The 21,788-nt window shown below is 36.9% G+C and overlaps 1 protein-coding gene across 2 annotated transcripts in view; it reads left to right on the forward strand.

Annotated features, from left to right (window-relative positions):
- EDIL3 (EGF like repeats and discoidin domains 3) overlaps window positions 1-21,788 on the forward strand; it is a 252,572-nt gene that overhangs the window by 66,490 nt on the left and 164,294 nt on the right. For both annotated transcript variants that reach the window (XM_082074857.1, XM_082074856.1), the window contains exon 2: window positions 1,929-2,057. In XM_082074857.1, coding sequence (XP_081930983.1) covers window positions 1,929-2,057 — 129 coding nt within the window. The remainder of the gene's footprint in view (window positions 1-1,928; window positions 2,058-21,788) is intronic.

Raw genomic sequence — 21,788 nt, forward strand, 5'->3', positions numbered from 1 at the left:
TTAAAATAACCCAGCAAACTAACCCACAACTGGAATTCTTTGCAACTGATGCAGAGAATTCATAAATGCAGTTTTGTACATCGGCTAAATTTCTTAATTGATCATTAGATTGAAATTAACACACCAGGCACTAATCTGAAATCTATGTACCAGAAAGGCATGGAAAACATTTTGACTTCCCTTTACCACCACTATAGTCCAAACTGTATTAAAATATCAGTACTACCTTTAGAATAACGTGGCAAAAGACTGGCAAGTTCTCAGTTAAAAAAAAACATATAAAATAATGTACTTATTTTTTAATAATTGCCTATCTGCAGATGCTGCTTTAAGTTATATCTGCAAAAATTTTGCAAACAAAACTGTTCTGCACAAATTATTTGTATTTGTAGAAATAATACTGAGCAATAAAGAACACAGAGCTATCTTATAAGATGAAGCTTGAGAGTGCATATATATATATTTTTTTTTTTTATTATCTGATGAAAAAAGATATGAAATTGAAGCTGACCACAGTGTAGAGCACTCTATAATATTGCTTCCAGTTATCCCACTGGGAACAAGATGCAGTCCTGTATTTCCATAGAACTGTGAAAGGGTGGAGTTCCTTAAGGTTGCGAAAACTGAGGAGTCACAAGACTTTAACAGACACTCTGTTGTCTCTTTTATATCTACTCCTAAAGATCACTTCAAATGATATTAGGTAGGAAATCACAAGAAAGTGTTGGAGACACGTTCAAGTTCCAAGCACATGTAGTAGTCCTGTGGTATGTCTTTCAGAGTTTATGTCTCACTGCTGTTTATCACTGTGATGCTAACTGACTGAATAGGGTGTCTTCACCGAAGAGCAATTGAAGGGCAAGCAACATCTGCTTGTTTAGCGTCATTCAGGTAGACTAAAGCTACGCACTGTGCTAGTGCTTGCCCCATATCCCAGGAAGTTTTGATGCATAGCTGGTTCATGGCATAGCATAGTTCTGAAGTAAACCATAACTTTGCTTCTAATTGATTTTTTCTGATTCTGCAATTGAAATGAATTCTGGTAGAAGGTCACAGACTTCCCTGGGGCATGGAGGGGACTGTCAAGGACCTCTGAGGTCCTCTAGCCTCCTTCCCTGCCATGGAATAGTTGGGTCACAAGTCATAGTGAAAGCCTTGCTTTGAGGCACAGCATGAACATACAGCAGCTCTGGTCATACGGCTCCACATCAAAAATTATTGGTAGGGTGTAAACTTACCCTTAGAATTATAAACTGCTCAAAACTCTTTATTGGTTTTAGTCTGTACTGGCAAACTTTATCCTGGAATCACATATAATTCATCTTCGTGTGACTGACATATAACCAATGTAGAAGCACACTGCTGGCCGGAATTTTGTGCTCCACGTTTGGCAGAAATAAAGCTGTGTGCCAATGTCTGATCTGGATCAAATCTGTTCTGTTGAGTGATTTAAGAATGCAGAAGTCCGGAGCACATGTTGATGTGACTACAGCAGCAGTTCTTTGTTTACGAACCAGATGATAAGCCTAGAGCCTGAACTGAAACTACCATTAAGCTTTATGTTGAAGGGAACCTGGAGAGGTAAAATCCTGGGTAAATTCCTTTCCAAATATATATCCTGAATTACTTCAAATAAGTTATATCTAAAAATTGTGGGGTTTTTGTTAATTTTTATAGTATTTTGCAAGTGAATAGCTATCCATGTGTCTAGGAGAATCACATCTAATGGAGCAGGAGACTAGGGGAAGATGACTACACAGAGGTGTGCTGTTAAATATAAAATTGAACTAGGCAGAAGGTATTCAAAGCACATAGAGGTCTTTGTTGCTTCTGTTCTTTCTTATCAGCAATTTGCCATACTTAGAGCTTGTGCATAACTTTTGGAGAGTTTCATACAGGATTTTTTTTTCCTTTTCTTTAACCCACAGGGGATGTGTGTGACTCCAACCCATGCAAAAATGGTGGCATCTGTCTGTCAGGGCTGAATGATGACTTCTACTCATGCGAGTGCCCTGAAGGCTTCACAGACCCCAATTGCTCTAGTATTGTGGAGGTTGGTAAGTGCAAACTTTAAATACTAGAATAATTGTTTGAGTATCCCATTAGTCTGTGGCTGGCCAACTGGTCATTGTGTCTACAGCATTTTTTTATAGTGCTGTGGTCATTCTCTTGGTCATTGTTGGTTTCTTAGCCTTATCTGTATATCACAGATGTCTAAATCATAATTACTAGTTAAAATAGTATCTGATGTGTATCTGCAGAACATAATAACTCAGGGAACTTCAGTGCTTGCCTTCACAAAGAGAAAAGTTCATAGCTGTGACTTAAAGTTATCAACATTTCTCAAAGATCAATGTAATTAGATATTTCTGTATATCCTTCAGATGATCAATGACCATTTAAAGCTTGTTTTCTGATAGTTTTATGCCTAGGTACAGATTGAAGAGTAATTACTTAAGCCAAGTTACAGAAACAGTATAGAAGAAACCAGAATAACGCAGAGTAGTCACTTCAAATTTCAAAACAGTTGCTCAGCCGGAGGTTGTGATTAGTCATTATATGAGTGCACAGAGTGCAAGCCAAATGCACTGAAATTTTGTGATGTGAGTTTGACTCAGAGTAAACATAATTTTGAGAAGTAGCTCCAAAACATCTGGCAGGTCAGGCCTTTGTTTAAGAAAACTTAAGGATAAAATGAAAGTGCAAGGGAGAAAAGTGTAGACAGCTCATTGTATCACAAGCCATCCCACTATTTTTGATCGAACAAAGGAGCGGCAAGTTGACCAAAGTCTTCTATTATCCCAAAGTTGGTATAAAAGCACCTATGGCAGAGCAAAGCAATAAATAGATGCTACTGTTTAAATAGGTGCATTTTCTCTTCCATAGTATTGTGAGAGTTAGGATAGGAGGGTAAAACATACAGAAAAACATTGACTTACAGAAGAGACGGCAGTGTCTCATTTTGTTCGTATCAGGAAAATAAGCAAAGTACCTCTTATCTGAAGACTTTGCATGCCCTGCCTGCATTCCTTCTGCTGAAAGCCAGAGTGTTTGAAAGCAGTACGACCCTTCTGGTATTTCATATCATACATCTGTGTCTGCGATTCATCAGTCTGAGTTCCACTAAAGTGCTTCAGTCTGTGACAGCTGAGTAGTGCTCACACGTTTTGCTTTTGCCAGTGGTGCTGTAGGACACCAAACTGGGGCAGAAAGGCAACACCAACAGCCTTGGTTCTGCAGACATCTCATTGAAACTGCCACAGCTAGGATCAGCTTAACACTGCAACCAGCCTAAATCTGTGCGGTTTTCATTCTTTAACAGATAAATAAATAAATAAAGGCTACACAGGTGCAACCCAAATATGTGATTCTGGGGATTAAATATATCCCTCTATCATGAAATAAGCTGAGTAGAACTTGGTTCAGGAACCTAGGGTTGTTGGGTGGGTTTTTTGTTGTTGTTTTCTGTTTTTCCCTTCTAAAAATAATGATAATGTTATTCTGTGAATGAATTCTAAGTCTCCACAATACAATTTCAAGGGAATTTGGGTTGAATTTGATTTCCCTGAACATAAGTTTTCTGCAGGCAAATGAACTATTTCTTGTGAGAGCATGACCAACTTTGGTCAGACATCAAGTGCATTTTTTTCCAACCATAAAATACTATGGTTATTACCTAACATTTGAGTTGCACAAGAAACTGCTTGTTCCCTTTAGTACAGTCAATAAAAAAGTCAGAAGATGTTGCCTCGGAATCCTGTTTTCCATCCCTTTCCCTACCATTTCTATGTATGTTTGAAGAGTCTGAATTTATCCTACATCTATATACCATGCTACCCTAAAATGACCTTGACATGGTTTTACTTCATGGGCTTTATCACGTGCTTGATTCTCAGGAAATTGCATTGCTCGTATCTGGGAGGATGGCAATCCTGAGTGAATCTGAAATAAAAGCATATTGTGATAATTTCCACTGTAATTTACAACTAAATATTAAAAAAAGACTAAAAAAATACACATACACTTAGCTAGATTCTTGTAACACTTGAACAAAATCTCAGTTTGGTAATCAGAGTAAAGCATAAGCAAACAGAGTGCTTGGCTTGAGAATATGTAGTAATCACAGAGTTTATGCAGGCAGAATATTACATGTTTAGTTTTCAATCCAGAGGGAGTATCTACTGGACAACATTGGTTAAGTAAATGACTTATTAATATTCCTATGTTAGCTAAAATCCAGACTGTTAATTTAATCTGTTTGTCCTGTGTGATTATGCCATTACTAGCCATTACTTTTTCCAATATTTTAAAAATATTTTTAAAATAATCTTTTGCATTTTAGTAAAGGCTGCCTGAGGCTTTTTCAGCACTATATTCCCCTACATAGAGTCATATAAACCACTGAAATAAAATCAAGATGATGTTTCGATTTTTCCTGTAAAAATGATGAAGAATAATGTAAGTTATTAGTCAATTAGTCTCCATTAATTCAAACACTGAATGTTTCATGTAAAATAATCAGTTGAAAGGTGGGTCTGTGAGGAGCCCAATACTGCAAGACCCCATGTGATCACTTTTACCAAGAGTGTTTATTAGCAGATATAAGATTGTTGAAGAAATGTTGACAAAGGTTACTTGTTTTTTGGCTTTTTAATGAGTTATTGCCCAAAAGCTATTTCTCTTAACCCTTAGTATCTCAAAAAAGTTTCTTGACAATTTCCTGTGCAGTTGAAAACACTAAGTTGGTTGCAAATTAGGCACTTATGATGTCAGGAGGGTCTGAGTAAAAAGAAAAGAGGAGGATTAAAGTTAAGAATCAACGCAAAGAAGAGCCTATGTCAGTCTGTCTCCCCTCTAAAGGGCTGCACAGCAGATTTTAAAAGTAGCTGAACATTCTGTGTGGTCCTCTGATTAGTTACCTTGCTATTAGACTTTATTCAGTCCCAGTGGCAGGATACTGTTGATCTCTGGACACATGCTGGAAAGTCACAAACTTCCAAGGAACACACCTCAGACAGGAGGATTTCACAGTAAAAGCTAACAGGGATTTTACTTAATCACACATTAAAGTGGGTAAATAAAAAACAATACCATACAGATAGGAAGTTATAAATTCATGTAAAGGAAAAAAGATAGATGCATAAAAGTACATAAAGGTAAGAAGATTAAATATTTATGCTGAAATCTTACCTAAGTTGATCAACAAAGATTCAAGACAGGGAGCTGCATGAATATTTCAAGGACTCAGGAATGTAACTCCCTTTATTATGTTAATAAAACAAAGATGTAAAAAAAAACCCAACATGATCACAGCACCTTATTTCAATCTCAGAATATTCATTATTGCTGTTTTATTCTAAATTTACCTGTGGAAAATCCTGGCTCCTCTGTCATTCGTCTCCACTATTTTCTCACCCTGCATCTTCATGTGTATGTAAAACAAAGTTTTGTTTGTAAAAGCAATTTATATATTTTAAATTATTAATCATATTCTGATCTCACTCTTTCTCTAGTGGTAATCCTTCCTTATCTCCTGTGTTTCCTTATACTAAATACTATTCATACTCATATTAAAAGAGTTGAAGTTAGACAACACATCTATTAAAACACCCTGTTTGTGCAGCCAGGTCATTTCAACGCTCTGTGTATCACAGCAGATTCTGATTATCTGACAAATCAGCAGAGAATAAGATAGAGGAAGACAGGAGAAAGTACATTTTGGTTCTTTTCAGTACAGCACATCCTCCAGTGAGGTATAATAAGAAAGGGTTTAACTAAACAGATAGAAGGTAATTATATCAAGCTTCCCAAACAGTAGTATGTTTTCCAAAGATAATAACAGCACTATGGCCTAAGTTACCTCTTTAGCAAACTTCAATCTATATCTTTGGAAACTTGCATTTTAACCTAGATTGAGAAAGATTCACATGTAATTAACATTGTTATTGGAATACATTACAGATGACAAGTTGACAGACTTTATATTGTTTAAATAGCTCACAAGTAATTCCCAGAAGCCATGCAGATTACAGAAATACCATAAACTACAACTGTTACATACAATTAATAGAAGCCTTTAATACATAAATTCAGGAAAACTATTAGCATGCCTTCTAATCAACATGGGTAGTTGATGAAAGACAAGTAGTTTAGTCATGGACAGTACATCAGGGGAACAATGTCAGTGTGGCCATAGACATTGAAATAATACTGGGGAAAATCTATTTTCACATGAAAACTTTCTGTTTTGCTTGACATCTGCACAGGGGATATCAGGGAGAGAAATACATGATGGAAGACTAAAGCTGAAAGAGCAGTCAAGTTTAGTATGCTGTAAGGCTATCACAGTTTGTAACATGAGTAACCATGTTGTTCACATTTGAAAAATGAGCAACTTACAGATATTCAGTTTTGATCTTCCAAATCTGGAATTCTCTAGCTGTCTGAGAGGATAAACTGGTGAAGATGTTTAGTTTATGTAAGTGAAAAAAAAAAATGATATATGATGATAAGGAGGGTAGAGAAGTCACGAGCACATTAAAGAAGAATGGGGAACACTCTTGAAAGCTGCATTCAGACTATCGATACCCTTTTGGAAAGTGTCTTTATGCTTTCTTACCTCAGCTGTCAATACCCACTGAGAGGAACTCATTATTGAAAAACATAGTAAAAATATCTGTGTTTGTTTTAGAAGGGTGGAAAGGCAAGTTAATGATCTTATACACATAATACAAGAAATTTGGGTCTGAGTGCAGCGTTGTGGCTGAGAAAAGGGAGGACATCTGAAAGGAAAAAAAGAAAAAAAGTGATATGCCAGTTTTGCATTACACCTTTATTCTGCCAAGTGATTAAAAAGAAATTGTGTGATACTTTGTTTTTCACATTGCAGTGTTTTCTGTATCAGTTTTGTCTTTCCAGTATCCAAGGGAAACTATTTATTTGACAGCTACTGTCTCTAAGCCTAGGACACAGGAATCAAAAGGTTTCTTCCCTTTTCATGCTGTTAAATAAAAATTCAGTAAGATGGATTAAAACCAGCATTCCACAATCTGTTGGCTTTCTTTGCACAACCTAATTCTTTACCTTTGCTGCCCTGAACTCTATACTGACAGGGCTACAACTTGACAAATAAAATTAAAAAGGATAAAATTCTGTCATTGCTTTCCAGTCAGTGTTACAGGTGCTTTTTAATGCCATGAGTGGAAATGATTGAATGATTTCAAAGATGTTTTTATAGTTCTATGGTACATTATTTTTTTAAGGAGAATTGTTTGCACCACACACTGAACGTATGTTCTATGGATTTTCTTTGTAAGGTAGAAATAATGAAATCCATTCTTACAAAAGAATTCTAATGGTATAGTGTCATGTGTATCTAGTATGCAACTGATATGAATATAGCTGCCTTACCTCTAAATTAGGAAGCCTGAAATATTGCAAATTAAAGCACTGGCAATCACAAAATCAGAGTGCTTGAGGATGAGAGGCACTTCTGGAGGTCTCTATTGTAACCCTGCTTCTCAAGGGATTATAAGGGGCACAGGTCTCTTGGGGCCATGTCTAGTCAGGTTTTGAATACTACCAAGGATGGAGACTTCACAGCTTCTCATGACAATCTATAGCAGTGTTTAATTATGTGGAAGGTGAAAACAAACAAACAACACCATAAAACCAAGCAAACAAATCAACTAACTCAAACATTGAAATGTATTTAAGCCATATTTTGCAAATTGTAGATTCTTCACATTTTCTCTTGTTAAGTCATTGTGTGCCACTGAGAAAACCCTGGCTCTGTGGTCTTTATTTCTATGAGACTCCTCCAAGCTTAACAGTTCCAGGTCTCTTAGGTTCTCCTCATATGTCAATTGCTCCAGTTCCTCAAGGATTTTAGGATTTTTTTTTCATGTCCCTCAGCCTGCTAGCAGTAGTCACCCTAGTATAATACAGAACTCAGTGCAGATTGCCCAGGATATCGGGAATCAGAGAGCGGACTTCAGATTTCAGCATCTATATTTACTAATATATATGTAGCATCACCTAAATTGACTCTATTTATTGTTATCATTACAGAATCTACCTAAGCTACTTATTCACCATGATTGCTATTGCTTACAGGAGATTTTACTATATCTCTGAGAGTTCTTTGGTAAAGGGTCATGCTTGGTTGATCCTGATTTATTATTTGGAAAAACTGCAAATGAAGGGAGTGTCTGTTAATATTCTTGTTCCTGAATGTTGTTTCAACGCTTCTATTGATATAAAAGTGAAACAGCAGAAGGCTGTGTTGGGCCTGTGTTTATTTGAATGTAGAAAATAAAATCAGGTTTCCTAGTTGAATGCTGGGAAAAAATAAAAAAAAAAAAAAAAGTGAGATGAATTGGGAGAGTGAAGGTAGAAAACAAGTTCTTCCCTGCTGGGCTTTATCTATCATACCTGTTTGGATTCTGTGTTGATTTCTTTCCTTGTGGGCAAAGAGGGTAAGTGTTGTTTTCTTAAGCAACATCTTATTGCTACAGGGTTCTTAATAATGTCCGGGTTTCCACTTCCGAGGAATGAAAGAAATTGTTAAGTGGAGCCCTATCAGCGTGGCACCTGATGAAAATGAAGCTGATTTTGTGTGAACCTGATTTTTGTTTGTTTGGTTTTAGTGGGAAATATCCCCCAAGGTATTTGTTAAGGTATTTGAAGTGCACTCTTTTATTACTTTCCTTATGATCAGAATTTGCAGTATGAATATGGAGTACTAAATTCCCTCTTAGTAAAGCTGTACCAGTTGTACATTCAGTATGTTGAGGACATTTCTCAGTGTACTGCTCCGAAGTCCATAGCCTATAGTTTCACATCTCCATTACAGCAGTGTTGTATGTGAAATTCACAATAAAACAGGTTTTAAAACAGGAACTGTCATATAATCAGGGCACTAGGCTCATTAGGAGAGGTTCATAGAGTTTACAGAATTCTGCTGAAAGACAATCAATAGATATTAATAAAAATAATTTGACAAATTTAGTCTTAATTTTCAGTTTCTGGGTAGCCTGAAGAATGAATACTGCACAGAAATCTAAATTGAGTAGACTAAATATTAATACATGTGAGTAGAATGGCTTAATAGATGGCACTAAATGCAGTGCAGAAAATTTTGTGATAATTGTACAATGTTTATGCCAAAACAATTGCCTTTGGTATTGATTGTTATTAACTCTCTTGTGAAAATATGGGATTAACTCAAAATTGGTGAGAATGCTAAAATATTAATAGAATTATAGAGAATAATATAATTACTAATATTAAAATATTAATAGAATTATAGAGTACCAGGTTGGAAGGGACCTCAAGGATCTTCTTCCCACTCCATTTGTCACAGGTAATCTTCACCAGGCATGAAGATATTAAACAGTGTTGGGACCAATATTGATCCCTATGGGACACCACTGGCGACAGGTTGCCACTTTGAAAAGGAGCCACTTCCCACCACCCTCTGGGAACAGTCTGTCAGCCATTTTCCCACCTAGCGCACAGACCACTTGTCTAGACCATAATGTATCAGTTTCTCTAGGAGGAAGCTATGAGAAACCATATAAAAAGCATTGGAGAAATCAACTGAGTAGGCTACTTTGTCATAGAAGGTGGTCAGGTTTGTCAAGCACAATTTGCCATTGGTGAATCTTTGCAGACTTTTCCCAATCACATGCTTCATTTGACTTGTGATTGCCCCCATAACTTTCACAGGAACTGAAGTAAGAATGATGGGCCTATAATTTCCTGGATTCTCCTTTAAGCCCTTCTCATAGATAGGGGTGACATTAGCCTTCTTCAGTTATCCACAGACATCATTCAATGTACAGCAGCCTTGCAATTATGACAGACAGCTCTCTTAACACCCTCAGGTGAGCATTGTCAGAGTGCATCGATTCATAGGGGTCAGCCTTCTGTAACAGTTCACATACCAGCTCTTCTTTCACTGATGGTGGGTCTGCATTACTATCAACCTGGATTTCTTTTTCCAAGGCCTGGGACCCAATAGTGCTGGAAAAGACAGAGGTGAAGAAAGTGCTGAGAACCTCTGCCTTTTTGGTGATGTTGGTAACTATTTCATCTCTGCTGTTTAGCAGTGGGCCGGTATTTTCCTTCTGTTACTGCTTGTTGTTTATGTACCTGAACAACTTTCTCTCACAGTTTTTAACATCTTTGGTGAATTTCAATTTGAGCTGAGCTTTTGCTTTTCTTACTGAATCTCTGCACATGCTAGCAATACCCTTGTAGTTCCCAAAAGGTATTATTCTGTTTTCCACCTCAGGTACACTTATCTTTTTGTTTTTAGCAGACTTGGAAGCTTGCAGTTAAGCCAAGGGTGTCTCTTGCTTCACCTACTTCCCTTACCTTTAAAGAAGATGAACTGGATTTTTGCTTCCAAGAGAGCATTCTTGAAAATCTCCCAGCACTCATTAGCTCCTTTATCATCTATGGAAGCTTCCAACAGAATCCCTCCCAGCTGAGCTCTGAGCAAGCTGAAGTTTGCTCTTCTAAAATATAAAAATGTGGTCTTAGTACTAACCTTCAGCATGCTCAGCAGGATCCCAAACTTCACAATATTGTGATCACTGCAGCCAAGGCTGTGACTAATCAATATATTACAAAGCAAGTTTTCTCAGTTTGTGAGTACCAAGTCTAGGAGTGACTCATTCTTGGTTGACACATCTAACATTTGTATGAGGAAGCAGTCCTTTATGCATTCCAGGAATCTGATGGATCACACGTGAGCTGCTGTATTGCTCTTCCAACAAATGTCTGGGTAGTTGAGGTCATCCATAAGAACCAGGTTCTTTAGACCTGAAACTTGCTTAAGTGACTCAAATGTTGTTGGCCCTACTGTCTTGATTCAGAGGTCGGTAACAGATGCCTACTGTAAGATCCACCTTGGAGATGACCTCTCTGTTCTTGACCACAAGGCATCCAACAGGGCCATACCTGACTTCTATACATTCACAGTTCTCCTTAACGAAGAGTGTGACTCCTGCTCCTCTTCTTCCTTGACTGTCTTTGTGAAACAACCTCCCTTGATCTGTTAACAATGTTTTGCCAGATGCAGCCCAGGATGCTGCTGGCAACTGAAAAAAGATGGTTTTTTTCCTATTTACAAATTTGTTATGTGAAAGCACAAACTGACAAGGAATGAGTAGTTGTAGTCACACAACTAGAATGCTTGACAAAAGAGCAGAGGATCATACTGAGGGAGGCTTTATGCATTTTAGTCCAATTAAAGGGACAAATGAACAACATAGACTCTTGTTGCCAGAGCTACTGCTCAGGATGAGACCTTGCAAAGATAAGTAAAGTTTGTGAGCATGAGTCGGTCTGAAAAACATACTCTTAGCCCCTGTTTTCAGTACTGAAGCTTTCAGTAGTTTATCATGCTTTGATTAGAAGTTCCAACACCAATGTCAAGTCTTGAATAAAAAAAATGTTTGAAAAAGCATGCCTGGAAGTCATTGACAACTATCACAAAATGGTGAGGTGCTGGAAATTCCAAGTATATAGAGTGTAGTAAAAGTATGGTGCTCTAGAAACAGGACTTGGCACGGTGAAGGTCAGACCTGCCTAGGCTGTGCGTACTGGAAGTGAATCATCACCTCTGAGACAGGTCGAGTTGCACTGAGTTCCTGTCTTCAGCTGACCAGGATTTTTGCTCTACTTTAAGGGGTGAAGAGGAGACAGAAGAACAATCAGAAAAAAGATAAGAGTGGTGTCGTGGTTGAAATGGACAAGCGACATAGACCAAGTTCTTCCAGGATGAAAGTAGTAGATGCCATTTATTGCCACAAGTGCATTTTTATACAGTTTTACCAATTCATGTGTCTCTTCACTATTGGTTACAAGTTACAGCAGTAACATCTCACTGGCTAATTTTGCTATCATCAATGTTACTCTTCTACTCCCTTCTCTTTCACGGGTACATCCTTAACATCTCCGGATACTCCTTTACTCCCATCTTTCTCACTGGTAGGCCTTCATATCTTCAAGGCTAATTTCTGGTCCCATGCCCTCCGTCAGGCAATCCATGGACCCACCATAGTCCCCCACAGAGTGGCTTCCTTAGTAATGTGCTGTGTCTGTGTCCAGGTGTATTCTAAACTGACTTCAAACAAGTAGGTAGAATAAGTCAATTATGTTTTACCAGATCTCCCAGTAAAATAGGCAGCACATAAAAATCTGTGGAGAGCTGATGTTAATAACCAAGGGAAATTGCTCTTTGGATAGGTACTCTAAAGTTGCCTGGAAAAAATAAATTTGCAAATATTTCAACTACTTTGAAATAAAGAAATCTTGGTGGATAACAGCTGTAGCAGATTAAAGCAACTGAATCCAGTATGTGACATATTGAGTTCTAATGAAAAAATATTCTGGTGCACAACCCTATGCACATTCACATCCATTAGTACATCTGAAGTAGTCCAGATGCCTGTGAGACTTGCTGACATTGTTGTTAGGGTGTTCGTAGTGAAGTTCCATATTATGCTGACTTTTTGTTGTTCAGTGATTATTTTTGGCTGGTGAGGAAAGGTCTGGTGATCTGCAGTTTCTCTGAGGCCATGCAAGCATTGGTTGGAACAAGGGAGTGTTTTCTGAAGAATCTCATATTATGCTTCTCAGAGGCTCATCAGCTGCAGCACAGACTTTGGCCTTGTCCTAGACTCCTTGGTTCTGTAAAACCTTGAAGAGCTATGTGTTTAATATAGGTGTCTCACCATCTTTTTATTATTATTCTTAGTAGTAGTAGTAGTAGTATTTGTATTTTTGTGTTGAAAACATGTAAAATATACATGTTTTATTTTTAAAATTACTCATAGATTGTTATTGCCCTTAGGAGAGTTTCTTGTGTTAGATCATTTTTGTATGTACGCCATTATCTTTGCCAAATTCTAAATCAGAGATCCGTATGTTGTTGTCCAACTCTGAAGAAATGAGGAGTTGTAGAACTTTTTTTACAGTTTTAAAATACACCACTCATTAAGAATTATCAATAAGGGTCAGGGATTAATTAGTTTTCTGTTTTGCTGGAAATAGGGTGGTAGCTTTATAGATTCACTTTCTCGTTCCTTTAGTTTCTTGGCTAATGTAAAGTAAGTAGTTTTGTTGTTTTTGAAGAAACCAGATGACCTGATTTCTCATAAAATTTAGACTTAAATGTTCTTAAAGTACTGCCTCTGTTTGTGTCCCTATTTTATATAATACAGTGTTCTCCTGGATTTTTGTGCAGAAGGATATGACTCAACAGCATGGAAACAACTTACTAAAATAAAAATGCCAGAAGGAAGCTGAAAAGGCAAATTGATCTTTAATGAGATGATAATTCTGGCATCCTGGGAGATTCAGATTCAGATTAGAAGATTTTAGACTTCTTAGGCAAAAACAATCAGATGGAAAGCCTGGTGGTGTTCAGGTTAATGCAAGTTCTAAATGTAGTGCAGTTCCAGAGTAAAAGAAACAAAAATCAAAAGCTGAATACTGAAACCCAGAGACAGATGGACATTACTGTTGTTTCTTTCTTTTCTCCTCGAAGTTATTTTCCAGATTTTTTTCAAAACTATTTATATAAAGGGCTCATTAAGCAAAGCAAAATGCAACATGATTTGGAATCACATTTACTTGTATTTTTCTTCTCGTGTATGTTTGCTTATATTTAAAATAATGAATTAGCAATATATTTTTAATACTATAAAGAGATACAATATTTCACAGACCCTTTTTCTTTTCTCCAGTAATAAATATTCTTTTTCTCAGAAGCAGAAGACTGCTTAATGTGTCTCTGAATAAATTTAATCTTTCTAACAGGAAAAGTTGCTGTTAGTAGCTTAGAAATTTCTTTACACTCTGTAACTTTGTAGGATCTGATGTCTTTGTATGCTCATTCATTTTTAATTTAAAATCTTTGTTAAGTCATTTGCTTAAGGATGCAAGATCTGATCTTTGCTGTTCAGCACACCATTTCAGAAACAACATTCTCTTAAGTGTTTAAATCATTGTGGAATAATTGATCTACTCTACTCTCTAACCATTTTTTCTGTTAAATTCCAGTAAACTAAATTAACTTGTTAAAATTTTAAACTGGAATGTATACAGCTAGTATTGTCTTGAACAAATATACCTTGTTTTTAAGTATGCTAAAGACCGAGAGCTGTTGGTATAAATAGGCACAACTCTGAATGTAGAATTGTGCTGGTATGCACCAGGTGAGATTTTATTTTTTTTTTAGCAAAAAAGTACCCACAGAATACTATTTTACCTTGATAAGTGGAATTACTGGATGCTTTAGCTCTTAATTGAGTTTGTTGTGTTGGTTGGTTGGGTTTTGTTTCTTCATGTGTTTGTTTTCAAATATAGATGTAATTACAGTAACTTCCTAATAATAAGTTTATGGTTGAAAATCCTTTTCTTTTAGACTACTGAATAAATGCAGGGTTTATTTCAAGGAGTAAACTGGGCTTGTTCAGCCTTGAGAACTGAGGCTTAGGGGAGACCTTATCTCCATCTTCCAGTATCTAAAGGGTGGCCTCAAAGGAGATGGAGACTCCCTTTTTACGAGGAGCCCCATGGAAAAGACAGGAGGCAGTGGGTACAAGTTACTCCTGAGGAGATTCTGATTGGACACAAGAGGGAAATTTTTCATGATGGGAACAATCAGCCATTGGAATAATGTCACCAGAAAAGTGGTGAATTCTCCAACACTGGACACTTTACATATCTATCTGGACAGGACGCTGGACCATCTTGTCTAGACTGTACTTTTACCAAGAAAGTTTGGACCAGAAGATCCTTGAGGTCCCTTCCAACCTAGTATTCTATGATTATATTGTTTGAAAGACCAAAGATCATTATCGAACTTCTATGAAAATTATAAGTCAAAATAACAGAAAGAAAGAAGTCCTTTCAGTTCTCAGAGAAATACTTCTATTTTATAACCCTTCAGCATAAATTAATGAGATGTTGGTGTAATCTGCATAATGAATGAACTGAAATGGTGCTGCTATATCCTGGCTCCAGCTGGCTCATAAAGAGCCATCTGAGGGGTGTCTTTACCGTCCTTACCTCACATCAAGGTAAAGTCAACTTTCTGTCCGGATTTGTTGCTATTTTTTCAGAGGTGCCTGAGCTGCATTACCTCATGTCAGATGTTAACAACCAGGCTGAAGGACGCCCACTGTTTCCTCTCCTCTTTCTTCATTTACTGGTTAAATTATCTGGAATGGTTGTTTTGGGGGTGAAAATCCAGTATAAGCCGCATGCTCATCTTCATGTGCACCCATGGATACTGGATCTTGGCACACACAGGGAAAGGTACAGCCACTCTGGTGTGGCACTGGTGTTATTCGGGATAAGTTTTCACACTTCAGCTATTTAATGGAAAGATGATTCAGGCATCCTTTTTCTTGACTTTTCAATTTGGCCCTAGAATGGATAATGAGGACTTCAGTGAAATGCTGACTATATGAAGCAGATGAATAATTTCATTTAGATATACTGGGAGTTTTTCATATTGTATAACAGTTGTACAGCTTTCTCAATTTGTTGATGATATAAAATAAAGATTAATAATGATTCAGTCATATTTATGTCGTAATATTAATGACCAAAATGATTAGGGCATGAGAATTCGTACTGAATTATGGTTGCAGGATTAATATTTCAAATGTATCACTTGAGCTGAACAGCTGCTTGAGTATTGATATTGCACCATTAAGAGGGTCAATATAGTATTTGCTAAATTAAAAAAATAAAGTAATCAATTAGATTAAAATTTATATTTTCAGCTGGTCCTCTCTGGTTATATCTATACTGTTAGAATATAAATTTAAGGTACAAACTCTTCAGTCATCCATACTGTCTTCATTTGAATCATGCACTGGACTGATCCTGCTGTAAACCAGGCAATTCAGAAGTCTGAAGCATGCACAGGGGCTGACTTGTACATGAGCTTGTTTTTTTTGTGGCTGAAATCAGAACAGGTGCGGTAGAATTCAAGCTACATGCTCTCATGAAGCCGCACTTCAGCTTCCTTAGTATTTATGATGCTATTCAGCTTCATGCATAATTGGTGCAAATACACGTAGTTTCACTCTTCCGATCTATGCTTTCAACATATATCTAATTAAAATAGGCATGGATGCATGCAAAGCCATATTTTTTTTTTTTTTCAAATATATAGGTACAAGATATGCATATATAATCTTTTTTTTTAAATCTATCTATATGTGTAGAACTCTGATATCCAACACTTATTCTTTCCTCCTTTCCTAAGGAACTAACAAGGGTGATCAAAATAGCCTGTAATATTTAGGTTTGCTATATGAGCATTTCCTGCATAGAGAGTAGGATACAAATTCTCAGACTTCAAAACCTTACAGAGGTGGTCAAATACTGCATTTCAATTCATATACAACTCTTTCTTGCTCTCCATTTCTATATTAGTGCATACACACAAAGTGTTGCAGAAAGATGTGCAACTGTCATCTAGGTAATGTATTTCTTATTCCTTTACCCACCAAAAGGAACATGGAAACAAGTCCAAGTTGCAGCAATTTATCCCATGTAACGTACCTCACTCAGGAAGACAGTGTTGGGAGCGATCAGCATGCACGTGCATGGATTCAGAGCTTCTATTTCAGAAGAAAACTCCAAAGTATCTGTAAATGCCGGAGTCCTTTCTCTCAATCCCAGCCAGGATGTTTTGTAGTTCCTCATGGCTTTGGTGTAGAAAAAACTAGAGAGGAAAGAATAGCTGCTGCTGTGGTAGCTGCCTTAATGTTAATTTTTCTTCTAAACATACTCAACAGTTTTCATGGAGTCCAGTGCCTTTTATAGTGTAAACAGGACAGTAGAGTTACTCTTGTCTGTGCAAGTTTCTATGTATCTAAGTGGAGTGATGCCCATGTTGTGCAAAGTGTTTCATTCGTCAGTATTCTATCTGGAATAAAAAGAGTTGACAACACAAGGCAAACAAAACGCAAGCCAAAATTGAATTGATTTTGCTAAATAAAGAGGATCTATGACAAATCAGTAAGTCAGGTACTGCTATAGCATATTACAGATTTGCTGGTATCTTCACTGTATCAGAGGAGGCCTAAATTTTAACCTAAGTTGCAACACTTCCAATTCACTTAGCTATTAGTGGTCTGCCAAGGTGTTTGCATGCAGACAGAAACTAGATCATGCAAATTAAATTTTTCAAATACAAAGGAATTTTTTTTTTTTTTAATGCCATATGGGTAATTTCTAGTATGTATTTATTAAGCTTTTTGAAGTAAAAATAATGGGAAACATGTTGAGAGAGTTATTAGAGACTGCTAACAAAGGAAGATACATGAATTGTCTGTTGTGAAAAGAGAACCGAGTTTGTATAATGAGATGCAGGCAAAAGATGATCAAATAATGGAATAGAATAACAAGTTTTAAAGATTATGTCTATATTCAAATATTTTTCTTTTTGTTTTCTGGGGGTTTTTGGTTGTTTTGGTTTTTTGTTTGTTTGGATTTGTCTTTTAATTGACTTCTGGGCTTGTAATGCAACCTTTAGGAATATTTACTAAGAATGGCCTGGTCTCATTTCAACCTTAGTCTGAAGGAAACTACAGCTTCAAATGTGTATTTAAGGCTAAAAGTATTGCCTATGAATGAAGAATTAATGTGCTTTATTAAACAAAACAAAACTAACCAACCAACTAAACAAAAAAACTGCAAACAACAGCAACTATGAAAAGAAAAACAGCAAAGCAAGGTAGTCCCCAAAGTGTCAGATGTGTTGTATAAAAAGCCATCACTGGGGAAAAATATGATCAAGGTGTGTTCTCATTCTCCTTTCTTTCTCTTCTCTGAGGAGCTGTGGAGGAGGTTCAGTCCAGCCTTATGAAGAAGGTGTTGTTGTAGGACCTCAGGCAAAGATAGTATTGATTATCCAGTGAGAGAAAACGGAGGGTGTGAAGGCTGGGACTAACTAGAACAGCTGATTCTCAGATGTTTGCATACTTAAATGAATCCTTCATGCAAGTGTCTCTTAGCTTCACATTTGATTTCACCAGAAAGAAGAGGCATATACATGCTCAGTTGTGCTCTTTCAGAAGTTTATTCTGCAGAAATACAGGGTGTTTGCAAAAAGATGGACCCACTTTGAAATCACTATGTTTTTGAAACTGGGTCCATCGTTTCGAAGCACACACTGCCTGCTTTCCTACTGTAACTCAAAAAGGATTAAAACTGTAATAAAAATCAGACTGTATTATCTACTGAACTGGTCTTGTGGCCTCTGGCAGCTTGACAGGTTGCCCCATCTCCTGAAAAATGACAGAAGTGGGACACTACCTGCGAGGTTGCACTGAGGAGGCCAAAGAAAGTCCAAAATGCTGAAATGTAGAAATGTCCAAATGCTGCTTCCTGTTGAGTGTTTTGGTGTGTGGTTGTCACCAAGGCATTTCACCAAGGTGTGGTGAACAGCCATGTTCTTTGACAGCATATCAGATGGACACAGACACAGACATAGTGATCCCAGAAACTGTGTACTATGAGATGCAATGAGTGGTAAGTGCCAAGAAAGGGTGTAGCTGAGGAAAATGTAACGCGTTATTAGAAATGTGCCAGCACAGGAAAACTGAGATCTTTTATGTCCATTTCTTCTCCAACATGATAGTAACATATGCATTCATTAAAAAATGCTTATTTCCTAGTTTATTCACCAGCTGCAGTGACTAGAGGCTTACCAAGGCTGAAAAGATCAGTTCCAAGATGTTAATGTACAAACCAACAAGTTACATTTAATTAAGGTGAAAATTACATTCTCAGTGAGAACTTAGAGTACAGACATCAGTATTTTCAGGCTCAGTGGAATATACTTGTCTAAGGATTAATGCTGTTTAAAAGGCATCATAAAACACAAAGCACAACATTTTCAGATACTCAAAACCACTTTTTGTGTTTAGTTCTGCACATAAAAACCCTGTTCTCTTGGTAGGTGAGTCCTTCCACTACATTAACCAGCTTTCTGCTGTTAGGAGGATATGAACCGATAACATTCCCAGTCTGGCACAGAGAGTTATTATTGTCCATAGAGATTCTTAGATACATATATAGGACCGAGTAAAGGTCCTGAGAAGTTGTTGCAGCCCTGTACTGGCAGAAGATCTGTGAATGCACAGGCAGTGGTAAGATCGAGGCTTGTAAGAGAATTATGATTACGTATCAGGCCTTAAAGCCCTGAGAAGCAAGAAAGAAAAATATTTTTTAACAGCTAAAACTCAGTGTATTAGATTACTATTATCTAGAAATATAAAACACCATATCCAGTTCCGAATACAGCAAAGTAAAATTGAATTGGCATTAAACAAAAGACATCCTTGAAGATGTTTTCTTGGGTTTGTCCATGTGTAAGTAAGGTATGGGCAGTAAGGTTGTGAAATAGTATGAAGACAGAGATAGGCCAATGTATTTAAGCACAAATGTACTCTTGTTGAAAGAGACAGAGAGGTATGTCTTCATTAAAGATTCTTATTACTTTCCTTGTTAGGCAGGTCAGCTTTTTAATCAACAGTTATGTTATTAATTATAAACAGTCTAATGAGGCCAGAATTTGGTCCTATAAGATTAATTTTTACAGATAAGAAAACTTCATTGTGAATATTATTTGATTTATTCAAATATATTACTGAACGGATTATAAGTTTTAAGGGGAACTATAATGGTCATAAAATATTTATTTTTAGCTTCTGCTTTTCCTGGCATGAAATAAGAAACATCTGCAGGAGTCATTAGCTCATAGCTGAACAATACATTAGCCTAAGTCAGCAACAAAAGTAAGCAGTGGATTAACTTTGTCCTCACTACTAGTGTCATTAGGATCAGTCTTAGTTTTCTTAAAACAACAGACTCTGACCAATGTAGCGTAAACAAATTAATTAAATCCATCAATCTGAATGCAAGTTGTGGATTCTTTGAAAACATCAGTGTGTTCATCACTTGCCCTATTGGGGTGGAAGAAAGAACCTGAGCACTTTCAAAGAATCAGAAATCCCTAATTAAATAGATTAATTATGTTTCAAGTATTGCAACTGAATTTATGAATGCTCAAAGACCATGAAATAAAGTTTTCTAAAATAAGGAACGTGAATATTAAACTAGTAGGCTATGAATCTTGATACCATTTAGAACTGGGATGTGTTAAGCATTTCTTTCATCCATCTTATGGCTAAATATAGAAAGAATTATAATTACACAGTTCTTTTCTGGCCTTACTGAAATCAAACTGAGAGCAATACTTCTAGAGAAATATCCAGCCCTTGTTTAGGAAAATACATAATCAAACTACAATAATCTGGTTAATCAGAATTGAATTAAATGACATATTTTTTAAGATAATTTTGTTTGCCACTGAATTTAGTTTTATATTCTGTCTGTAATGGTCTTGTATCTGTGTTTCTCATGAGCTGAGTTCATTCATGTTGGTCCATTGTAGCTCCACTATTCTTTGACTTGGCAGCGCTAAATGACAGCCCTGCTTGTTGCCTATTATTTGCCTTTCTTCGCAAATTTTCTTGTCTACTTCAGCTCTATAGGGCTGATTCTCCTGTGAGATGTGATGTTACTGAAGGACTTTGGCCTGACCAAGAAGAAAGCTGTATTTTCTGTGCTGAAGTCACTTAGCTTGGTGGGACAGGTCTTCCTGGAACCTGAGGAGTCTACTGGTTGGGTGGGAGAGGAGTTGGGACTTGCAGGTGCAACTTAACAAATCCAGTTTGTTTGTACCTTTACAGTCTCTGCTACCATATTTGGATAGGAAGGAGACAGTTTTGCTTTATAAACACAGATTCTTTTTTCATGTCATTGCTGAGCATGTGGTACATAAAACACACTGGCAATGATCTGTCTGGTGACAATCTGAGCCGGAAAGAGAATGTGATTAATAGAAAACCAGCATGCAGTACAGTGAAACATAACAGCAATGGCCTACCTGGTGAGAACAAAGCGATGAAGGGAACGTGATTAAATGGAATAAAAACCACCTAGCAAAGCAGCTGAGTAGTAGCACAAAAGAAAGAGAGAGAACTGTTTCCACAGTTCAAGTGAAAGTTCAGGAAAATTAAGTTCTGCTGATTAGTGGGTGACACATGTAACCTATAGGACTGTGTTGTCTGTAGGACTACGCATTTACATACTTGGGGAATACAGAAAGTATTGAAGAACCTGGAGAAGGGTCCTCAAACCCATTTTCAGGGCAAAATGGTGACAGAGGGGGTAAGAATACAAGTGTCGTGTTTCAGAGAAAGTAGAAAAACATGCTCAGTTTATGGGATTGTATGGTAAAAAAAATCATGCCACACTACCTGTGTAACTACATTTACAAAAGAAACAGTTCATTTAGTAAATCATGATTTGAACATTTTCCAAAGAACTGGAACAGATTCATAGTCTGTGGGGTTGTTTGGTTGGTTGGGTTTTTTTTAATATCAGTGCACTGTATCATTTTTAACAAGCATTCAGGCTCCATTATTCACAATCTTGCAACTTGAATAGAATTGGATTTCTGATTGGCTATGCAGATTCATAGATTCTAGGACCAGAACAGTCCATTAGGAAATACAATGTGATCTCTTGTAAATCATGGTGTATCATCATACCCAAATTTTGCTGCAAGGAAGATGAAGAAGAGTCTAAAGCTTTGCAATTCTCAGAAAGCTTATAAATGTGACATACACAGAAAGAAGAGAGGATTTTAGAGTAGGGAATTTGATGAGGTGAGGGAAGCC

This window comes from Streptopelia decaocto, assembly GCF_964273445.1.
Source record: "Streptopelia decaocto genome assembly, chromosome: Z".
Classification (NCBI taxonomy): Eukaryota; Metazoa; Chordata; class Aves; order Columbiformes; family Columbidae; genus Streptopelia; species Streptopelia decaocto.